A 24,003-nucleotide genomic window follows, 5' to 3' on the forward strand; every position below is an offset into this window, starting at 1 on the left:
CCCCTTCTCTGGTGCTTCCCATTTTTACTAAAAAATTCGGCTTATGAACAAGTATATATGGTTCATAGGGGCTGGAGAGATATGTCCTAAGGCACAGCATTATCCATTTTGCCAGATGCCTTATGGGATTGTTTGCCTTCATCTGAAATATGGACTAGACACCACTGACAGACAGCCACGTTGGGACAGTTCAATGATCCATCTAATACACTATTCTATATAAATTTCTTAAGATAATAAAAATTAAACAAAATGTATATGTAGTATAAAGGCAAAAAAAATCTGATAAACTACATTAATAAATTAATATAATAATAATCTAACATGTGAGTCAGGTGCAGTAGGATGCCCCACTGTTTTAATGCCAACTGTCTTTTCTTATCCACACCATGCAGCACATCATCAGATAAACCAAACCCTTGTTTTATCTCCCGTATGATTTCAGTAACACATACTGGATGATATAAGTAAAAACTGTCTCACTTGTGAAATATGGTTGATTGAAGATTCCATGCGCCGAAGCTGGGATGCCTGGATATCCAGCATTTGGAGAACATTGTTGGCCAAAGTGTTGATCAGATAAGCTACACTTGCTAAGGACTGGGTTGTGTAGGCTTTGGTTTCTTCTAAAGCTCGCTGTTTATCTGCTGACTAAAAGCAGAAAAAGAAAAAACATTTATTAAAAGGAACTGACAGACATGAAGGTTTGTCATATGAATTGCACTTGCATCCCTCTAAAGGACAGGAATTTCTACAATTCTACCAAATCAAGTCTATCTCATTATATATTAAAATTACTATTTTTCTTGACCTAAAATTCTTAATTACCCAAAAAAGATTAAGTAACAGTTCTAGTCAAACAGAGTTTCTTGTTTTTGCAATGAAAGGAAAATTTCTGAAGCTGTTATATAATATCCTGTCTCAAGAAGCCTTTAAAAAATACACTAGTACCACTACTAATGCTTAGTTAGCTCTTACACATGGGCTTGGCAGGATTCGGTTTAAATTGACAGATGTCAGCAAATGTCAATTTCAGCTGATTCACTGAAACGGACAAGAACATATCCATCAGCAACAGTCTTCACAAGTGCAGTCCCCATCCTTCCCCTCTATGCACCTTGCGCCTCCAGGGATTGGGTGTCACTGGCCCTGCAGCAGCACAGAAAGCCCTCATGGGAGCGACTGAGCAGGGCTGTGACAGCGGAGCTGCAGAGGGTTCCCTGATGATACTGAATCCCTGCAAGTCCAAGTTGCAGGGGAAGCAACGGTCCTGGCAGGTTAGAGCAGAGATCCCAACCCGGGCTGTGAGGAGGAAGATGGCTGCAGGGGAGGTCACCTGCTGCTGAATGGTCTCCCTGGTGTCTAGGAGTTTGTCCACCTGGCAGTCCTGGCCAGGGGCATTTGCTCTGCCCGGCCAGGACTGCAGCCTTCCCTGCACTTTGTGCCTGAAGAGTGTTGCAGCACAGGGTGCCATCGCTGCCCTAACTCCCACCCTTAATTTCATGCAACTGTGAAAATTAGAATTGTTAAAAATCAGGGGAAATTTTTAAATAAAAACCAACAATCATCAAAATTGCAACAAAATAAAAATCCAATTCTGCCATGCCTACTTCTAAAGTGCTTTTCATCAGTAGATCTCAAAGCACTCACCAGTACTTAAAACATAAAATTTCCACAATATTTTTAAATTCATGATTGTTTATTTATCCATTTACAGATGCAAAATGCTCATTACAGAATTCCAATACTCCTCTCTCAACTTTGTGTGCTTTAATTAGATCTTGCAGTAAATGCCTGAAATAATCTGCCAAATAGAATATTCAATTGTTCCAATTATTCAGACCTCAATGGGCTTAAATGGGCTTTAAAAATGGGCTTTAAAATGGAAGTGAGTTTTCACAATGGATGAACTGTAATTGTTTTCCTAAAATGGTAGCAAAAATATTACCATACTAGAAAAATCACTTTAAAATTATTCAATTAGTAGTACATTTTATAAAAAACCTTAATACTCCTACAAGTTTGAATACAGGCAGTCGTCGGACAAAATCGTGTCTTAAGTCAAAACTTTGTAACATGATTTTTCCATAGGAACAATGTCTGATCGAGCATCGTAAAGTTAAAACTGATGTCATAAAGTCAAAACTGACATCGGAAAGTCGAAAGGATGTCAATTTATAAACGTCGTGAGTGCCGTTCATCGTAATTTGAATGCTGTTAAGTCGAGAACTGCCTGTACTCTTCGCTCTCCTTTTTTAATCAGTTCTCACTTTGTTCAACTTTCAGACAACTGGACATGAAAATTTGACACTAAAAATATTTAGGGATATCAAACCAGAAGATTGCCATTTAAAAATGTAACACAGGCACAGATATTTTGAAACAGATTTAGAATTAATAACTTGCTAAGAACTCATGCCCTCAGGTTCTGCTTTTCTCCTGGAACAGCAGAGGACATCACAAACACCTAAATTAGTTCAAGGAATACAGTTAAAAGCATTGTTTAAGATATGAGAAATGTCAACTGTTGCAAGAGAAACAAATCTGAGATTCTGAACTGATGTCATAAGACTAGATTCTGAACTCTAGTCTTCCATATTAACATATGCCAAAAGATAACAGCCTTTTATTAGGCAATGCCTATTCTCAGCATGGCCACAAAAAGAACTCTCAGTGCAGGTACCTCGGTTCTACTATGATTTCAAGTTATTTCTCTTTGTTCGTGCATCAATATCATAAGATAACTGAGAACCAGGACACTGTCTACATTTGTTTCTCTACAGCATCCAGCAAAAAAGACCATTCATTCTGACCAGAGCCTCTGGGCACTACTACAGTGATATAAATATTAAATAATACTAAAATAATTGACTGCTGCCCCAGAAGACAAAACACTGAATATTGTACTTCTGTGTGTTTCATTTCTCCCCCCCGCCCCTAAAGAGTTTCACAAATGGGAAGGCAACTCCCATCCTTTCATGTATTTATACCTGCTCCTGTATTTTCCACTTCATGCATCTGATGGGTTCTAGCCCATGAAAGCTTATGCCCAAGTAAATCTGTTAGTCTCTAAGGTGCCACAAGGACTCCACAATACTTTTACAAATGGCCTAGTCTCCATGCCCCAATACTAAGCTATATTTAGAATCTAAAGAAGTTTTGCCGCTAACTCTATGTATTTTTCACACAGGTTAATCTTAAAAATTTGATATGTGCCTTTGTTATAGAGATACTAGCCGAATGATTCAGATTCTTATAACGCTACCAAATTGGTCAATGATCTACTTGAGTGCAAATATTTTGTGAAACACTGAATGTAAACCGTGTCTCTCTACTCCAGGAATAATTATTTCCAGAGTCTGAAAAATTTTCCTGACACCCACTTGCCTGAGGACTAAATTTGCTAGCCTTCACGAAAAATACCTATGTCAACATATATACAATATTTCAATCTGTCACCACCCATCCCCCAAAATCAACATAATACATCCTCCTCCCAGTCTTAGCAGGGTCCTCTTTGCCCACATATTCAACAATGGCTGTCTACATAGCTCCCTTCTTTCTCCCAGCCTGCTTCCTAGGAAAAGGGATGGCAGCTGCTGCTCAACCACACCAACGACTATTTCCCAAGCTCATAATCCAAAAGGAGAAAACACTGGCCAGACAGTTTTTTGCCAACCCAGCAACGGCAGGAATTGACTAATGTATTTGACAACTACTATGAACACAAGGTGGGGTCCCTACGCAGAAAAATGCCATGGTAAGATGTCCCCTCTCCAACTTCCCTTCCATTATGACCAGCTGATGGGAAGTGGGTAGAATGCTGTCTCTAGGGCTTTTCATATCCTTTGGCTAGTGTAAGTCTGATGTACTTGAAGATCCATCCCAACCCACCCCAAGAGAAAAGGATAGGACAGGAATGGGGGCAGAGGGGGAAAAGAGAGAGAGAGAGAGAGAGAGAGAGCGAGCGCGCGAGCTCTGTCACCTTTCCCCACCCCAAAGCCTTTTGGCTGTAATGGAGATCGACCTACTTCCCTACTCCATTTCCCTGTGAATGACTTCAGCTCAGTTTTCCCAAGTGCATGAAGCATTACAACTGATAAACCACCAGACAATTTCACAGCTCAAAAGATTTGCGAATGGCAATAGTGAAACTGTCTGTAATCCTATTAGTTTTATTCTGCAGCATCTTGGTAATTCTATGAACAGAACCAAAAATGCCAATTTGAATCTACACAGAGAACATTCTGGCCAGCTGACATTAGAAATCTCCAAATGCAACAAGGATTTTTAACCATTTCACAATCATTAGCAGCCAAACTTTTTCAGAACAAGAGACAGGCAATTTATCATTTTAAAAACAGCACAGCCTGTGCTACGACTCCGTTGTTAAAAGAAAAATCTATTAATCTATTTTACGTTCAGGGCCAGCTCCTCAGCTGGTGTAGATTGATGTAGCTCCATTGAAGTCAGCACTATGCCAATTCATACCAATTGAGAATCTGGAGCTTAGGGCTTGTCTTCACTGCAGCATTAGCTCGACTAATAACTCAAGTTCTGCAACTAATCCAATCCCCTCCACACACAAAAATATGTAGCTCGAGTTAAATGGGGCTTTAAACTCAAGCGAGATGGCCCATCGAGGAAGTCAGTGCTGAAGCTCAACTGCTGGTGACTCTGGAGTAATGTAGTAGTGATGCAACAGACTAAATTACAACCAAGTCATCATCTGCTAATTCAATTACTCTGTGCCGCTGAGATGGTTCAGTGTGATCCCTCTCACTAAGGGCTTGTCTAGCTTTAAAATGCCACAGCAGCATTGCCACAGCGATAGCACTTCGGCGTAGGCAGTGTCTACACTGACAGGAGTGATTTTCCCATTGGTGTAGGTAATCCATCGCCACACCCTGAGAGATGTAGTTATGCCAACTTAATTTTCTAATGTAGACCAGACTTAAGTGGAGTAACTCAAGGCTGATCTACACTGAAAAGTTACACTGGCATCTCTACGTCTCTCAGGTGCAGCTAAAGCCGACCTAAGGCTATGGCTACACTAGAGAGCTTACAATGACGCAGCTATGCCGCTGTAAGCTCTCTAGTGTTGCCGCTCTAAGACAATGAGAGAAAGCTCTCCCATCCACTTAATTAATCCACCCCCAATGAGCAGCAGTAGCTATGTTGGCAGGGGAAGCTCTCCCACAACATAGCACTGTCCACACTGGTGCTTAGGTCGGTGTAACTTATGTCACTCAGGGGGTGGCTTATTCACATCCCTAAGCGACCTACGTTATACCAATATAAGTGGTAGTGTAGACATAACTTAAGTCCCTGTGTAGACAGTGTTAGGTCAATGATCCATGGAAGAATTCTTCTGTCGAACTAGCTAACGCCTCTTGGGGAGATGGATTACCTATGCTGACGGAAGAATCCCTCCTGTTGACGTAGGCAGCATCTACACTGAAGCACTACAGCGGTACAGCATCTTATGTATAGACAACCTAAGTGAGCAAACAGTTGCAGTGAAGAAAACTCCTCAACACCAAAATAAAGAAAGCATTTACACATTTTATATTAACATTATCTTGTAACCACTTTTGTAACTACTTTAAGCACAGAAACTTTGTAATATAATACATGCATTTTTGCAGGCCATCTGTTAATCACAGTATTTTGCTCAGCCTCTGAAATTCTTTGAAAGAAAGCTGCACATATTTTGTTTGGCATAGGAACCTGAAACCTCAAAATTTTCACATGTACAGTATAACCTGCAAAATGTGCTGCACATGGAAGTTAATTACAATTGGCATTTGAGTTTACAATTGTCAGCCATCTCTTTGAAAAGCGCTATTAATGACAACATTCCAAAATAACTCAATTTACATCTCTCTAATATTTTGAGAGCTAATTTGGGTTTCATGAAAGTGATAGAAGCTAGCAGCTTTAGCCTGGGCCAAGTATACTGTGAATCTGCCCTCCAGAAGTTTCCCCACACAGCTATATTAAGTACACCTCCATCCTAAGCTCAGATTTGTAATGATCAAAAATGGAGGGTAGAATGAAACCTAGCCATCTTTCACCTCTGAACAAAATATTCTTTAACCCCAAGTCTCCAGAAGAAAAGGCTATATCTATATCTAACTGTCATGCAACTTTTCCGCCTTACATCATAGAAATCTAGGACTGGAAGGGACCTCGATAGGTCCTCTAGTCTAGTACTCTGCACTAAGTATTATCTAGACCAGTGGTTTTCAACCCTTTTTTCATTTGCAGTCCCCTAAAACATTTCAAATTGAGGTGCAGACCACTTTGGAAATTCAATCTGTGGTCCGCAGACCCCTGCCATAGAAGTTTTAGACCGAAAACTGACTCAAAAAAAAAAAACCTCAACTATAAACACTGCACATGCTCAGCACAGCATTTGACACAGCGTGAGAAAGGGCGCTAAACTGTGAGCTTCTATGGTAATGACAACACTTTCAGGTTTTGACCTTTACGTGGGGTACTCACATACTTTTCATTGATGAGAAAAACAGAATGCCTTTTGTGGGATCTGAAACTTTATTTTCATAGTCACCCTTCGCGGACCCCTTAGATATGAGCCTGAAGACCCCCCCCCCCCCCGAGGTGTCCATAGACTAAAAGCTATTGTTCTAGACCATCCCTGACAGGTGTTTGTCTAACCTGTTCTTACAACCTCCAGTGATGGGGATCCACAACACCCCTAGGTAATTTGTTGCAGTGCTTAATTACCCTTACAGTTTTTCCTAATATATAACTTAACACATAATTTATATATTAGGAAAAACTTCCTAATATATATTATAAATCTCCCTTGCTGCTATGTAAATACATTACTTCTTGTCCTATCCCCCAGGGTTAAGGAGAACTATGTACTTGAAGACTTATGTCTCCCAGACCCCACCCCCATAGTCTTTTCTTCTCCAGACATCCTACTTAACAATTTAGAAACTGTATTAACTGTTACCACAATGCTTAAACCTGTCAATTGATTTAAATAACAAATGTTCCCTCATAACTTGCAGTATCACCTAGGTATCCAATATATATAGAGAGGTTACTCCAAATACCGAAGTCAAACGATTAAGCTATCAGTCAAAAGCAAAGTTTAAGCATAGTCACTGTTATCAGATCATTTCTGATTTTTTTAATCTTAAACCAGATTGAGAACTCTGAAGATTGAGGTCCACTGTTTATCCATAAATATGTCAAGTACACAATCTCAACTAATATACTTCAAACCTGACCTAGAGGGACCACCTCAAGGGTAAAATGGTAATTTAACCTCTATGCTCACCCAAATCCTTTACTCCTCTACCACTAACGAAGGCACTGACCTGGCTAGATTCAAACTGGAGACAACTACACAATACAAAACAAAATGATATATATTTTTATTTGAGAGGGGCAATACAGACAGGGCTCCATTATAAACCAGCACAATGGGGATTCTTTATTTAGAGTGCAGGCTGATGACCTGTAGCTCTCTGGTTCTCAGACAGAGAAACATAGTTTAGGCAAATTGAATGGTGACACTAATAAGCATATGTCCTGGATTACATATTATGGGATGGATTGCTGAATACACTGCAACTCTCCCTCATTTAAACTAAAGTTAAAAACAAAAAACAAACTTTATCCTATTTGTGAAAATGATGTATACATGTATAAAAATTAGGGCTGTCAATTAATCACAGTTAATGCCTGTGATTAACTGAAAACAAAATTAACACGTTAATTTTTTTTAATGTATTAATTGCATACCTATGGGTGGGGAGGGAGGCATCAGCGGCAAGGGAGCTGAAGCCCCCCACTCCATGCCTCGAGCTTCTATTTGAAAATATAGAAAACATCCAAAAATATTTAAATAATGGTATTCTATTATTGTTTAACAGTACAATTAAAACTGCAATGAATTGCAATTTTTTAAATCTCGCAATTAATCACGATTAATTTTTTTAATCGCTTAACAGCCCGAATAAAAATCACAAATGTCTATATCACTCTGTGGAGTCTTCTACTTTATCATCTTATTCCACATTTTTTTCCAGTTGCAAAATGGAATCATCTGATGACACTGAGCAACTAGTGATGTCAATATGGAGCTTTAGTTGGAAGTCAGTTTCCTGATACCATGTCAAGTGGTTTGGATATTGCTAAAGCAATTGGTGCTAAGTGTCACGTATCCAAAGATCTTTAGTAAATCTATGTTCACATTGTGACCATGTCCAAGGATAGAGGCTGTCTTCAGTTGAAGAATCTGTGTGTGCCTTGTACTGTAACATACTGCTTTACAAATGTTGTCTTTGAATAGTGCTGTAACTTGCAACTTTCACAATATATTTAACAGTGTCAGGGACCGTACTGGACAATTTGACTGTCAGTTCAAGTATTTTATTTTCATCCAGAATCAATCTTTCATCTTGAATCAATCATTACCTGGACAGAAATGGTGCAACACTGATTTCAGTCAGTGATGGTGTGAAATATTCTTGTCTGTGTTATGTACATACCCTTTTCAGCTATGCTGGAACTGTTCAGATATATATATGTTCTGGAACCCTTTAGGTTTTGTGGTTTCTTCATGATGGGAGAGTCAGTAGCATGCAAAGTGAACGATAGACTGCTCCTCTAGCTGGACAGGAGGAACGTTCTTTTTGAGAGTAGACACCACCAGGGCCGGCTTCAGGCACCAGCCAACCAAGCACGTGCTTGGGGCGGCACCTTGGAAGGGGCGGCCAATCTTGGGGTGGCGGGGGGCGCTCGGGGTTTTTTGTTTTTTTTGGTTCGGTGGGGCGACACTTGAGTTTTTTTGTTTGTTTTTGTTTCAGCGGCGCTCGGGGGGGGGGTTGGGGCTGCCCGGCGCGGCACTCAGGGTGGGGCGGGCGGGGGTTTCGGCAGCGCGGCACTCGGGGGGGGGGAGAGAGTGTTACGGCAGGGCGGCGCTCTTTTTTTTTTTTGCCTTGGGTGGCAAAAAAGTTAGAGCCGGCCCTGGACACCACTGCAGTTCTGCCCATCTTAACAGTACATATCATGCTTTCATAGCCATAGTCATGGCCTCATGTTATCTTTAAGGTTTTACCATTTAAATTGTGTTGGATTTGAGCTTAATACCTCAGTAACTGATGCTTGTAATTCTGACATTTCAAAAGTATAATGTTAAGTAGATGCTTGAGCATCACAAATGTGTTTCTCATAAGGCTCATCTGCATTGCCTCAAGGAGGTGCAGTTTAGGACTACAGTATTTGATATCTTCTCTCTGTCAGCACTAGCCAATTTACAGGTGACAGTTAGCCTACACAGATAGCGTGTTTAGTGTCTATCCTATTTGTTGCCTTACTTGACAGAATACACAAATGTCATATTCAGTGGTTTTCAGGGGAGTCAAAGTATTCACTGAATTTAGATGCCACTGCATAGTTTTAAAGTTCAAGCAGAATGTAAGTGATGTCATGTACCCATTCTTTTGCACAGCACAATAGCATGGCTCACTTTCAGGCATCATTACTAAAAGGATATTAGGAAGTTTTCAACACAGGATCTGCTCTCACACACAGGTATGATCAAATGTGGGTTCAGAGTCTACCTCAAACCTTGGGTATGGTGAGAGACAAATGATAAATTATAAAACAAGGGGGAAAATAGTTGTATTATTCAATCTGGTGGTGGTACTCCTCACAATAGAGAAGAGACAGGACTCAGATGTAATAAATGCAAAGGTGATTATTTAGGGGACAGGCTCAGCAGCTCCACTAGCTTTCTGCCAAAGTGAGGAACACAGTTTGTGCTACAGTATTATGACACAAGATTTGCACAAGATCTGGTCCAGCCTGCCGTCTATACAACATATCTATTATCAACCCCAAAATAAGAGTTTGCAAAACTGTGCTTTAATATAGAAAAATGCAAAGTTTTACAGTTAGTAACAACAGCTAATGAACTAATGAAACAAAAAATAGGATGCTGTTGGCTGGATAGCTGAAGTGCAGAAAAAGACGGGGGGAGATGAGAGAAGAAAAGACTAAGTGACCTCTTAAATGAACACAAAACAATGTAGTAAGATAGCCAAAACACTGACATTTGCCTACAAATACTGCCAGGTGAAATGGCACATAACTCTAGAGAGCAGTGATGAAGCCTGTGAGCCATTGTGTAACAATCATGAGCAATTTTCTATAAAAAGAGAACAAAGGAGCAACTGAAATGTTGGAAGGTAAAATAAGGGATATGATGAAATTAACACAATTTCACTTATACAGCTTAAAGAAGCAAAACATGATAGCTCTATAAAAACTAATTCAGAGAGCATTTAAAATAAGATGGAACACACAGTTGAGGTTGACCAAGAACAACAATGACAAGGACAAGTAAAGTTGCACAAGTATGAATGAAAAGGACAAATATGTAAAGAAAGTTTTTATCAGTAGATTCAACTAGACAATGGCACAAAACCACCAAGAGAGATCACAGAGACCTATCAATGGAAATGTTGAAATTAGATAAAACTCTGGCAAATAATGGATTTTGGTCACTTCCTATCAAAATGTAATTTTTGTGATGATTCAATCACTGGACATTTACACAGTAAAGTTAGACTGAGGTTAATCCAGCTGGAAACTCTGGGCTTCTAAACTGCTAAAGACGAACTGTCACCTCTTAGTGCCTGATGCTAGCAGCAGTCTCAAATTAAATTTTAAAACATTTCTTTAAATATATTTTATAGTTGATACGGACAAGAACAACTTTTGCACGGTTATCTGTCAGGTTGTTGCAGTGCACATAACTTGAAAGGTATTAATGTATAACAAACCGCAGCTAACAATAATCAACATATTTCTTACAAAGAATCACAAATGTAAATTCTCTAATTCAAGCCAACACATTTCACAAGTGTCATTATAGGCATTATAAAGTGCAGTATGTTAGCACAATAATATTTAGATGTCATGAGTAGAAGCAGAAGTTCAACAGGTCAATATGGGATTAATTCCATTCACAGATGAGGTGTCTGGAATCTGATAATCCTCTTTTCCAACACATACAATGACCTTCCATTAACTCCTACCAGACATGTTAAAAACAGGATTTTTAGTAGTGAAACAACAAAACCCATATTTTCTAAACCACTGCAAATCCTTAAGTGAACCTTCCAAAAGAATCTGCAGTGAATCGGACTGAGAAGCCATTACTTTCTCTTGAATACTGCAAAAGGAAGTCCCACTTGTGGCTTCTGTTAAGCATTGGCAAACAGAATTCAGATTTTTACAGAAGTTTCAGGACATATGTAGTAGTCTAGCAGCGGGGTTCCTCTCCATCTGGGTCCGTGGGAGGCCACACCGCCTCACTACACACCTCTACATCACCCACCAGGGGAAATTCGTGGGGCGACAGGAGTCTCTAGCTCAGGCCTGTTTTCAGGGGGCGAGCAATAAACACAGTGAATTAGCCCAGGCCCTCAGTCAGGGCAATAGGAGTCTAGGGCTCAGGCCTGTGCTCAGGGCTGAGCAGTGAACACAGTTAGATGGCCTAAGCGCCAAGCCAGGGCAGGGCAACACGAGTCTGGGGCTTGGGCCTGCGGTCAGGGCCGAGCAGCAGACACAATCAGGGAGCCCGAACCCTTAGTCAGGGCGGGGCAACAAGCATCAATATCTCAGGCCTGTAACCAGGGCAGAGCAGCATGGGGTTCGGGGATCCTATCTCCGACAAAAACTGGCTCCATGGCCAAGAGAAGGGGAGACTACCACCTCAGGGTTGGGGTAGCAGGGGGGACACAGGCCCACCTGTTCCACTGCGTCCTGGCCCAGGACCCTACCAGTGGCAGAGCCATCTGCCATTGGGTCAGTGGGGATCCTGACCATAACACTCTGACCTAATCTCCGGCAGCGCTGCAGCCAGATTAGGGTCAGCTGCCCCTGGGCCACTTCCTAACTCCCACTCAGGGTGTACCTGGATCAGTAGGGAGTCCTCCAGATTGTCCGGGTAGAAGGCCTGTGGTAATCCTGGCCACTTCTCTGCGATCGGGTCAGCAGGCGGCTCTGACCAGTTCTCAGGAGCCTGCGGCAGTCTCCCAGCTCAGGAGCAAGCAGGAGGCGTCTGGCTCCTCTGGCGGCTGCTGCCAACTGAGCTCCCAGGACCACCTTTTATACTTCCTGTCCCGCCCACTGACTTCCAGTGGCGGGGGTGGGGGCGGGGGGTGGGAGGAAGCAATATTGTGTATAATATGAAGTCACTTGAGTCAACTTCTGGTATTTTAAGATCCAATAAAGCTCAACAAAAAAGGGGAAACTAGGATTACTGTCAAAATATCATGCTTCTGAATATTCAAAAATTAACCCCAGACATCCCCTTTGTGCTAAGATTGATTGGCATCTTCCATAGTCATTAAATTTGGCCTAAAATATCAAGAATAATTGTATAGGCTTGTAGATTTATGTGCTCATTTATTTTTCCAGGACAGAACACTTCACACTACCACAAACAGAGATAAAACATAAATTTAATTTTGCATAGCAGCTGATTTCATAGAACAAGGGTTCTCAAAATGCATTGCACCTTCTGACAACAAAAATTACGACACAACCCCAGAAGGGGGGACTGAAGCCTGAGCTCACCCAAGCCCCACCACCCCTTTCGGGGGGACCAAAGCCAAAGCCCAAGGGGTTCAGCACCAGGTAGGGGGCCTGTAACCTGAGCCCCATCACCCAGCACTATTCAGGCTCAGGTAAGTTTATACATACCATGAATTATTCCTCAGTGAATTTCCCCCTTTTTGTTGCCCAAAACCACATCTACCTCTATCTCTCCCTCTCCCCAACTGCCTGCCACCCTTCTTTGCCATTTAAAAATGGTGCTCATCCCATTCACAACTTTAGAAAAACAAAGGCATTGACTTTTGATTGACTACTTTACAGGTATAATGTGTTAGAAAATAAAATATTAGAAAATAAATTCAAAAAAGTAGTATGACAGCCCGATTACACAATCCACATCAGATAAGTGTCCTGTGCTTGGGTGGAGGTAGAAGAAATAGTCAGCATCTGTTTTTCAATTCTTTGGTTTGTTGGGCCAGGCAGCAAAAGCCATGCAAATGTACTTTGTTTATATGAATAGGGATGTCCCTTTTGTCCCCTTGAGAGCTCAATGAAACTTTCACTATGATACTGTACAATTCACTCTCAAACACTTCTAGGAATGGCAGCCTTGTTTCTTCCCCCATGATAGGAGACCTTCCCACACCACTCTGCAACGAGTTCAGATGGCACGACAGTCCAGTCATAAAGAGGCTAACACCTTTCAGCCACCAGTAGCAGCTGACTCCTTTAATGCCTTTGTCACCCTCAGGAGTGAGATATCAGCCAAGCTTACGTCCGCCAATGAAAATATTACCAATATTGATTGCACTTGTCCCATACCCAATTTTTAAAGCTTCCATGCACCAGAACACACACACACACACACACACCCTCACTATGATAGGCTGTACTCACCATGGTTTGAGCTAAAGAATGGTGCTGCAATCACACACGCAAAAGCCAGAAGTGACAATCAGCATATCTTATTAAAGGTATTTATGGGAGTTTTGAGTCCTCTCTCTCTTTCCTTAGTGACTATAAATCTAATAGTTTATCTGTCTGTTTTAATCAGTAGCCTCCGGCATGGTGGCCTTGAAAGTTCCTCCTCCACATCTGCTTAATGTCTCTCAGTGCTCAAAAGAAGAAAGAAAAGGACTAGGGAGGATACATTCGGCAAGGCCCTCCAATCCTCCACGGCCTCGGACCATGAACACAGCACTTAGAGGGACCATATGATTAGCCATGGAGAATGGACTGAGCATGGAGAGATCAGCTGCTGCAGGAAAGGGAAAAGGACCAAAATGGGAATTAGGAAATACACCAAGACATCATGGGTTTGCTCAAGCAACAAACACAAATGTTGCAGAAGACTGCTAACATGTCTAAAGACCATCAACTACGCAGCCTTTCCAATCCTTGGATAACTCAAAGGCAACTGCTTCTTATAACCCCTAACCCAACACATGCCAACATCGTGTACATTCCTACCACGTCAAACCGGGGGAAAATAAGGGGAACTACAGCTACACATAAACAGACCAATGAAAACCACAGGCTCAGACAATAACTTATGTACCTCTTAGACTGCTTTTACCCAGGTATTTTTGCACTTCACTTTTGTTGACTACTTTTCACAAAACAAATCTCTATTTTTGGAAACTGAATGTCTATTACTGTACAACAAATACTACAGAGTTAATAGTGGGAAGCAATAACCCCTCTCTCCCTGCCCCAATATGTAAAAGTTCACACTAAGCATTATCAAATTCATGGGGGGGGAGGGAGGAGAGCAACCCACCATATTTAATAGTTTACACCAAGCACTACAGAATTCAAAGCAAGAGAAACCCATCCATGATCACAGTTTCATAAAGTGTTCATCAGACAACACTAATGTGCCTGTCTGTTAAAATGGTCTTAAGGCCTCACTCAGCCACACTGTTCCATGGTGCCCTCTTCTAATAGTCTTTGTATCTGGCTGTTCAAGTTCTGCAGACAGCCAGTTCACCTCACTCGTCCACCCTGGCAGCAACTTCTCCCCCTCTGCTTCACAGATGTTACACTGCATGGAGCTATACCAAAACCCCGCTGGAGAGTCATTCTACATCTGCTGAGCCGGTAACTAAATCTTTCTTCAGTGCTGTTGAGATGGCCACTGTTTAGCTTCATAAGCCCAGGGAGCAAAGGGCTGGCTGTGTATTCCAGAATCACTATTGGCATTTCATCATCATTAGTGGTAATAAGCCCACTGGGCAAGAATGTCCCGGCTTGCAGCTTTTTGAGAAGTCCTGTTTTCTTAAAGGTGAGAGCATCAGACAGCTTCGCTGACTAGCCCACAATGATGTCCATGATATGCTCCAATTGATCCACCAGCCCTTGCATAACCATTGAGAAGTACCCCTTTCTGTTGAAGTATTCAGTGGCAAGGTGAGCTGGCACCAGAATAGGGATGGGTGTACCATCTATCGCTCACCACAGTTCAGGAACCCTATTGCTGCAAAAATCTATCCACTGTTTCCTGCACTCTATGGAGAGTCACAATCCTGTGTAGTCAGAGACGATCAATGACCTTACGTATTTGGATCACAATGCTCTCTGCTATGGATTTTCCAACTCTAAATTGATTGCCAACTGACCGTTAGAAATCTGGCATTGCAAGCTTCCAGAGCTTAATTGCAACTCACTCTTCGCCACTCTCAATGCCACTCAAACCCTTCTATTCCTGTTGCAACTGGTGCCATGGAGGTTTTCCACATCTTTGCTAAGTACTGGAATGTAGATCAGGCCAAGCCCTAAAATTCTGAAAAAGCTAGTTTTCAAATAAATGTATAAAAAAATCTAATACTAATTCTGTCATTTTCTTAAGTAATGAAAAAGATTTAGCAGTCCTCTAAAATAGTTACTGCATATTTTAAAAGTGCCAAAGAAGCCAATACCAAACAACCACACTCAATGTGTAGTCTGTGTCAAGAGCATCAATCCAACACATGTCAAAGAAACAACAACAAATGATCACTCTGCACTGGCATCTAATCACTTGCCCCATTGTTCATGCCGCTAATACTAGTAAATCTGCTATTTCCCTCAGAAATGGTGAGGGGACACTGGTGACATCTTTCAGTACATTCACAAAAAACATGAAAGACTTTAGTTTTCACATTCATATGCTTTACTTTGATCAAAAGCTGCCAGTTTTCTTTCTTTGAAAGGCTGAAAATCATGCTTATGCTTTCACTGTGCTGATGCAGTGTCCACATGGAGCATTATCACTCAGCAAACCGGCGTGCTGTAGATTCACATCCTGACTTGCATGACAGGAACTTGTCATGTGGACAAGACCTTAGATGAAAGCTGGCCTGTGTAATCTTTACTACTCGATGATACACAAGTCAAAGAAAACAGCAGCTTTCTGAGTGCAGCCATATACAGGGGTGACATTCAGAAAGAAGCTAGAGTATACTAAGAAAATTTGACCGGGGATGCAATACTACAGAAGTAAAGTGCATCAGTAGTCAACTCAATTTTTTTTTTTTCTGAAATTCACTGACACAAATATGGATTCAACAATGACTTTACAGTCACTTTTCGGAACAGAAATGCACTTAAATTAAAGCAAATCAAAACCCCCTATTACATTCACATAGTCATAAGACCTACATTTACAGACATCCACAATGGAATGAACATGACAGACTTTACAACCCTGTTAAGAGAGCTGACAACACCTTCCAATTTAAAGGGGTGCTATCTATTTAAATTAAGTATTAGCCAGAGTGCAGGGGTTTGTGTAATCCAGGGGTCGGCACGGGCGAGCGATGTGCTGGCCGCGGCTTCTTGCCGCCCCCATTGGCCCGGGATGGCGAACCGCAGCCAGTGGGGGCCGCGATCGGCCAAACCTGCCGCGTCAGCAGGTAAATAAAACTGGCCCGGCCCGCCAGGGTGCTTACCCTGGCGAGCCACGTGCTGAACGTTGCCGACCCCTGGTATAATCACTAAGGTTATTTCTCAATATTCTACAGTGACTATACCTATCTCTGTATTCTGACTACTATAAAAATTCCTCTGCTCCATTTATTCATGTTTATTACAATAGTGCCTAGGGACCAACCAAGAACATTGTACACTGCTTTGCACAATGGAACCCAACATAGAACAAGAGACCCTGCCACAAAGAATTTACAACCCTCAAAAGCCCTTGTGCATATTACCGACATCGAACATGGTCAACTCAACCTCAAAACCCTTTCCCACTTTGTCAACACAACCCCTTCCAATATCCATCCTTCCCCTTCTGCCTTGGGACTTAAAGAAATCTTATCACTCACCTTTATAGGTAACTACATTTTCAATTAACTATATTTACTATCTGGAGTTATGAGGGGTGTCAGAAGTTCAAGTGGTCAAGCTTGTGGGCATATGGATGCCTAATTCTGAGGGCAGCAGATAAAATAGAGGGTTTTATAATAACTCAAGTACAGGTATTTGCATAATCACTCATCTACATAATGCGATTCCAGGATTGTTACCTGAAGACTAGAATGCCTGAAAAGTCAGCAGGAAGTCATGGAAACAGCTACAAGCATGGTTTTAAGCTCTTTGTTCAGAATATCACTGGGTTGAATCACCAGTGGGTTTTGCAGTCTGTTAGCATCCAAATTTTTGATTTCTCTGCCATTCTGACTTATGAATTACACCCATATCATGTACAGTTCCAGTAAGGCATTTATCTATGCCATGCCAAGAGTCCTTGATCACTACGCTATCAAGCCGACCATCCTTACTCTACAGCTAATTTGCATGCAACAATTTCACTGGTTGTATGAGGGAGACTGCACAGATAGTGGATTAATTGGCCTAACTGATGCAGTTCTTGAAAACCACCCACACACCACCACACAACACACATGGCCTCTCACCACAGCACGTACCTCAATCACCATCTGCATAAACCAACATAAAATCTTCCAGGCACAGCACACGCTCACCTACACCATAAAGCTACAATCTTGAGTGGCTAAGCCATAGGCCATCACTAGTTGGGAAATAACCATACTGGGATTACACAAACCCCTGAACTCATTGTTCAATTCTTTAAAAATCAACCATTCTTGTTCACTGCTTTATAAAGTTATTGCTAATGCAGCCAGAGAGCTGGAAGGATATACTCAAGGAAACAAAATGTCTTCAGATACATATCAAGTATCTCACATTAGAACAGAGGTTCTCAAACTGGGGAAGCAGGCCCCCTTGGTGCGGGGTGGAATGTATTATGAAGGGGAACATGAGAAGCTTTAGGGCTGAGGGAAGAAAACAAACTGCACACATTTTATCCACAGCAATGAATAACTAGCAAAGCGGATTCCTCCAGACATATCACGTCCTCAGATGGCGCTGTGCGTTTGACTCTATATGGTGCTGTGGCGGATTTCTGTTAAGCTTGCATAGCATTATACAAAGTCATTGCCATCTGCAAGTTAATCTGTTTGCTACGACACTGTGTGCACATTTCATTGTAAGTAACAACCACAAATCGCAGTTTTGCTTTTGCTCATTACAATGGATCGTTGGCTCTGTTTGAATCAATGCTTTACTCTTTTTAATATTTAGTGAGAGTTGCATATGGATTTTTTTTATCGCTATATGTACTTGTGTGGTGGTAGGGGAGGTGTATACTACTACAAACACAAAGAAGGGGTGTGCGATCAAATTCGTTTCAGAACCACTGCATTATAATAAAGTATATTATAAAAAATCTGACAAAGAAAAGTATAAGCCAAAACCATATTTCACATCACATGTATAACATTTGTGAGGTAACAGTATTTTCTGTAGGATCCACAGGGCCAATATTTTGCCCTCAAGTTAGGAGAGTCTTGGAATACTGCAGGAACAGTATGATCTGCCCCAGAGTAGTGGGAATGGAGAAAAGTGATGTCTCTATGTGGCTACATGACCACTTTCGGCAGATGACAGAAAGGTAACTACAAAGGATTGATGCAGGGTCTTAAAAGTACCATGTATAAAACCAAGGTGATGACCGACCCAAGACTAAATTCTAAAAACCAAACCTGGAATCTGGTGGCCTTATAAAGCCACTATGTTTGCATAAAAGTACTAGTTGTGCTGTGCTTGCTAAACTATCACTTACTTACCAACCTATAAATATGTTCTTCAAGGTTACCAAAGAAGCTTCTCTTTCATGACTATGCTCATTAGCAGAAAATTTTAGCCATTCTTTTCTCAAACTATTTTATTCCTCAGGCAGGACGATATAATGCAGGACATTTTTTTAAAATATTCTGAACCTGCTGTTTCTAAAGATCACACTTCAAAATGACAGCTCAGTAGAAAAATATTTATTCTATAGGTGTCTGAATGTAACACCACATAATCACCACTCCTCTGCTTTGGTAATCCAGGATCCTTTAAACAAGAGTTAATGTAGAAGCTTGGAAGGACTGTTATTTAGCAATTTCAACCAAAAGCAACATGTGCTTCCCTGTATTTCAAACTGGGTCAAGTTTTTGCACCGGCAAGAACTATAACTCAACTAATAATTATATAAAATGCAATGACTAACTAGATTCATAAAAGCCAGGGGCTGAGAAACTCACTCATCCAGGGCAAGTAGGAAGTTTCTTCAGGCAAGTGCCATCAACTTCTACAGAGTCATTTCATTTAAAAACTAAGCCTTTTGCCCTTTATATGTGTAAAGATATATTTGGTTCATATTTTAAAGATAAATAAATGCAATGCCAACCTTGACTCTGCAACAGACAGTTTTCAGAGCTGCTTCTAGGAACTCTATAGACAACAATGAAACTGACAAACAGGTTAATTTAATTCTGATGCTGCTAAGAAACTCTACAAGTAGAAACAGGGGCAGACACTAACTAAGACAAGACCAGGGAGAGGAAAATAGCAGAGACATCTCTATGCAACAGCCACAAAATTGAGAGCAGAGTAGAGTAGTGAGAACACAAACCCTCTCCTCCCTTCTGGCAGGGAGAGTGTAATTTGTGAAGGCCTTCCAACGTATTTGACATATACTACCAGGTAGCTGATGAAAAAGAGCCATCAAGCAGAACCCACGACATGAATCCCAGCAGCTTTTTTGGAAGCGAAGCCAGAAAGGAAAGAAACGCAAGTCTGCTCTGAAAAGTTACTATGTAAAGTGGTATCTTCTTACTAAACAGATCTGCTCCCTGTGTGTTTTCAGAGTTATATCTGCTTATTTTTCCAACAGTATTGTTTTCGTTTTTTGCTCCTATTATCACTGCACAACAGACCATACTGGGAAAGCAAGCAGGATTCTAGTCTCGCTCACTCAGCAACAGAATTGCTAGCCAAGTTCCAAATGTCAGGTGAAGTCCCATATAACTCTTAATGGTGATCACACATAAAAGAGGACAGCTGGACTCTCAGAACAGCTTGAGTCTGTAGGACTGGCAGTTTGTTTAATATCTTTTCAATTATCAATTGAGCAAATTTGATATGGAGCCATCAACTCTCAAAGATAGAACCTCACAAGGCCTTGTTTACAGTGGCATTTTTCAGAGTAAAAGTGCACTTTAAAGGACTTAACTATAGAACCGTAAGAAAGTGTATAGCAGATAACTATCACAAATCTAAATGTAAAACACACTTGTTTTGATGTTAAAGCTAAAAGTTACTCACTTCTTACCAGTTGAAACAACTTTAGTCCATTTACTTCAACATTTGAAATCTGTGTTCCTATGTGATTAAAGTGTAGGAAATTCTGTTATACACAACCTGCAACTTATAATTTACCACTTCAGCATCAAGTCTTCTGTAGTTATTTTAATCAAGATACATATTTTATATATATTTGTTTTTTTAAGCATGACCTATTTTCACACAAATTGCGAAGCATCTTGCCCCAAAATGTGGAATGTGTTTTGGGGTTGTTGGGTTTTTTTGTGTGTGTGGTTTTTTAAAGCAATATAAAGAGTACAGATTGTGCTTATAGCACAAAACTGTATGAACTTGGATCTATTATATGTAATTGTACTTATTTTAACTAAATGAGGAGGACTATGCACTGACCAGTCAACCACATACCTCATTTGAAACCAGAAGTATGCAATCAGACAGCAACAGAGACAAAAAAAGAAAGCAAATACAGTACAGTACTGTATTAAACATAAACTACTAAAAAAAAATAAAGGGAAAGCAGCATTTTTCAAAGCTGTATTAAGTCAATGTTCAGTTGTAAACCATAATGTCTGTTCAGAGTTACAAACATTTCAGAGTTATGAACGACCTCCATTGCTGAGGTGTTCATAACTTGAGGTTCTACTGTAAGAATGCACAATTTACTTTGAGACACTGTTGACCCACAGCAAATATTTTTATGTTTTTGCTGACTGTAAAAGCCTTTGGCTTTCTCTGATAGGAATAAGTCAAACTAAACCCACTAGCCAAACCTATTTTCTCCAAAATCTCACCCTCAGTTTGAAAAAAACTAAGTTAATGTCTGATCATCTCTACTGTACATTGTAAAACTTGACTTTGAAATTTTCAAATGGCTTAGATATTGCAGCCAAAGAGAATAGCCAGAGGGTGCTAAAGATTGGCAGAGATTGGTGATAGTGCTGCCTGTCTCAGAGAAAAGCACTGCATCCCATCTGTTCCAAATACACAGAAATTCAATTACAAGTACAGTTTGTTTTCAGCAAGCCCTCTGCAAGGTGACCAGGTAATAAATGCACTAACCTATTCTATAATACAACTTGTAAACACATTTGGAAAAGGTAAATAGATACGGAATAAAAACTTACTCATGTTTTAGGCATTATTTATGCAACAATGAATGTCAGATCACAGAAGGAAGGCTGGAGAGTAAGTCTACAATTTTTCAAACCTGTCATCTTTTTTTAATAGTTCAACAAAAACTACAGGTTCAACAGAAAACATCCAGCAGTTCTGCAGCACATACACACTGGACTTGCTCATTTTTCTTAATCTAGCTATTCAAGAGGCACCATAGCAGCATTCTTTTTGTTTGTGCAAAATGGTAAGTAGTATTTGTCAAGTAATTTACTGATTCTGTAAAACCTGCCTATAAAAGATCTGATTTTTTTTTTTTTAAAGATTTAAATAGTTGGGAAAGAACAAAGCATTTTGGAAATTTAAGTAAACTGTATAAAGCCACATCAACCACAAACTTACAAATCACCATTGGAGGGGGTGGGGAGAGAAATCTATAACGAAAGGGCATCAAATTAACTTGATCTGGTGTTTCTGATTAGAATAGATTTTTGTGAGTGGACATCTGTACTGGCAGGAGTTTGACTGAAGCTTTGCTTACTTACAGAAGAAGAAAATAGCTCATCCTAATGTGGTCATATGCTTCTAAATGAGATGGTAATTCTTTGCTGTGAGATATGTGTACTCCACCCAAAGCATAAATTCAGCGTTGCACTCATGGCAAAAGAAAAAGCTGCATTTAAAAAGCAAATCACTGGCATAATGATGGCCAAAACAACCCAAAACTTATGCGTCTGACGAAGTGGGCATTCACCCACGAAAGCTTATGCTCCAATACATCTGTTAGTCTTAAAGGTGCCACAGGACCCTCTGTTGCTGTCTATGAATGGTTATTTTTACAGGTTTATCCATATCCGGACAGGAAATTATGTACAAAATAACTCCTCTGAATCAAAAGCTTAGAACCTTGAAAGACAGCAAGTCACTGCAAAGAGTGAGCTTGAATACTTGAGAATACTAGCTGTACTAAAGAATATTTTGGAAGCAATCCGTAAACAGACTCGAACATTTTAGCCTGTCCTCTTGTTTACAAAAGATCCCATTTGTTTAATATTCAACATTTTCAATTTTTAACATTTTCTACATTTAACACAAAGAAAGTAAAAGATACAAAGGTTAGCTAAAGACAGAATATAACTTAACAAGGAAATTCTGCACTAAATTACAGATTTAAAGTACCTGACATGGCAAAGTCCCTACAAGAAAGACAGCAACAACGCCTTACCCTCCTTGTAACCCTCCCAAACCACTGTAATCTGTGGCATCACTCTGGAGGGAGATCACAGTTTTTCTATGCCCTTGGCCTTTTACAGTCAGCTACCCTTCTAGAGGTTAGGGAACAAAGTTCCATCAGAGCACATTACCCAGACAAATAAGATAACCAATCCACTTTGATTTCAATAGAAACTCTGTATTGTCAAATTTACAAAGAGACAACTATAAAAACAGAACAGCATGCAGCTAGAGAAATACAATGGGAAATACTGCTACACCAGCACAAGAAGTTAGTATGCTGAAAAATGTGTGATCCCTCCTTATGTGACAGATGTATAGATGAACAAGACAAGCTCTTTAAAGATGCTCCAGAAAGTGTTTCTTTGGTAGTTAGGCCTTCTTCTCATGTGGACATCCACCTTTACATCAGATTATTTCTTGAGTATCATAACCATACATTAAATCAAGGAATACCCAGTTCTAAATAGTTTCTGCTACACAAATTTTCTTCCTATTACAAGGATATTTCCAGAGAACATTTTTAACATATATTCTCCCCCAAAAATCAACAAATATTCCTTATTTCCTGCTCTTTAGAATGTATAACACTGCAGTTCCAATAGACCCTTTCAGATATGTTCAGATGCTGATTTCTGCACAAAGTGTTGCTCTTCTACCCAAGTCTTGCATACATATCCATTAGCCACTCCTATCAACAAGGTTTTCATCAACACTTAGCAGCACTTCATTTCCATCCAAACGGAGGTACGTATTTCTCAAGATCTGTTTTTTTAAACTGAAGAACACCATTTTTTAAAATCAATATTTATGCAGCTGGCAGAACTCATATTGGACAGGCTACACACCATCTGTCACAACCATCTTGAAAGAAGTTGACTAAAAATGTAATGCCATTTTATGCTATTTTCCCCCCTTCAGACAACCACAATTAGAGATGGCTATTACAACTGAAGCCATTTCAGAACTTTCACAAAGCAAAGCAAGTACATTTCAATCAATCCAAAAATTATATATAAACTAGCAGAACTTTTACTAATTACCCAAGTTTGGCTGAAGGTGGATTGTTTTACATAATCTCTAAAGAGAAAGAGATCATACAGAAACTGGAATTACTTTGAATAAAAGGAAAGCTCCTTCCTGAGATATAATTCCAAACTTGAACCTGGAATGTTTCAATAAAATCTTCATTTTATCCCAAACAGAATTATTAAACTACTTCCTATACAAACCAAATTTCATCCTATCTAATGAGTGATAATACCAGATAATTTTACATATGTTGGTAAGTCTCACAGTGCCAAGAGATAGAAGCCATAATACACATCCCTACTGAGAGATTTCAAATCATAACCACAGCCATGAAACCAACTTATTGGTATAGAACTA

At 40.2% G+C, this 24,003-nt stretch overlaps 1 protein-coding gene across 14 annotated transcripts in view; it reads right to left on the reverse strand.

Moving 5' to 3' along the window:
• Positions 1-24,003, reverse strand: part of ABI2 (abl interactor 2) — a 98,329-nt gene that overhangs the window by 54,734 nt on the left and 19,592 nt on the right. For all 14 annotated transcript variants that reach the window (XM_054043379.1, XM_054043371.1, XM_054043378.1 and 11 more), the window contains exon 2: positions 484-651. In XM_054043379.1, coding sequence (XP_053899354.1) covers positions 484-651 — 168 coding nt within the window. The remainder of the gene's footprint in view (positions 1-483; positions 652-24,003) is intronic.

Source organism: Malaclemys terrapin, chromosome 11 (genome assembly GCF_027887155.1).
Source record: "Malaclemys terrapin pileata isolate rMalTer1 chromosome 11, rMalTer1.hap1, whole genome shotgun sequence".
Classification (NCBI taxonomy): domain Eukaryota; kingdom Metazoa; phylum Chordata; order Testudines; family Emydidae; genus Malaclemys; species Malaclemys terrapin.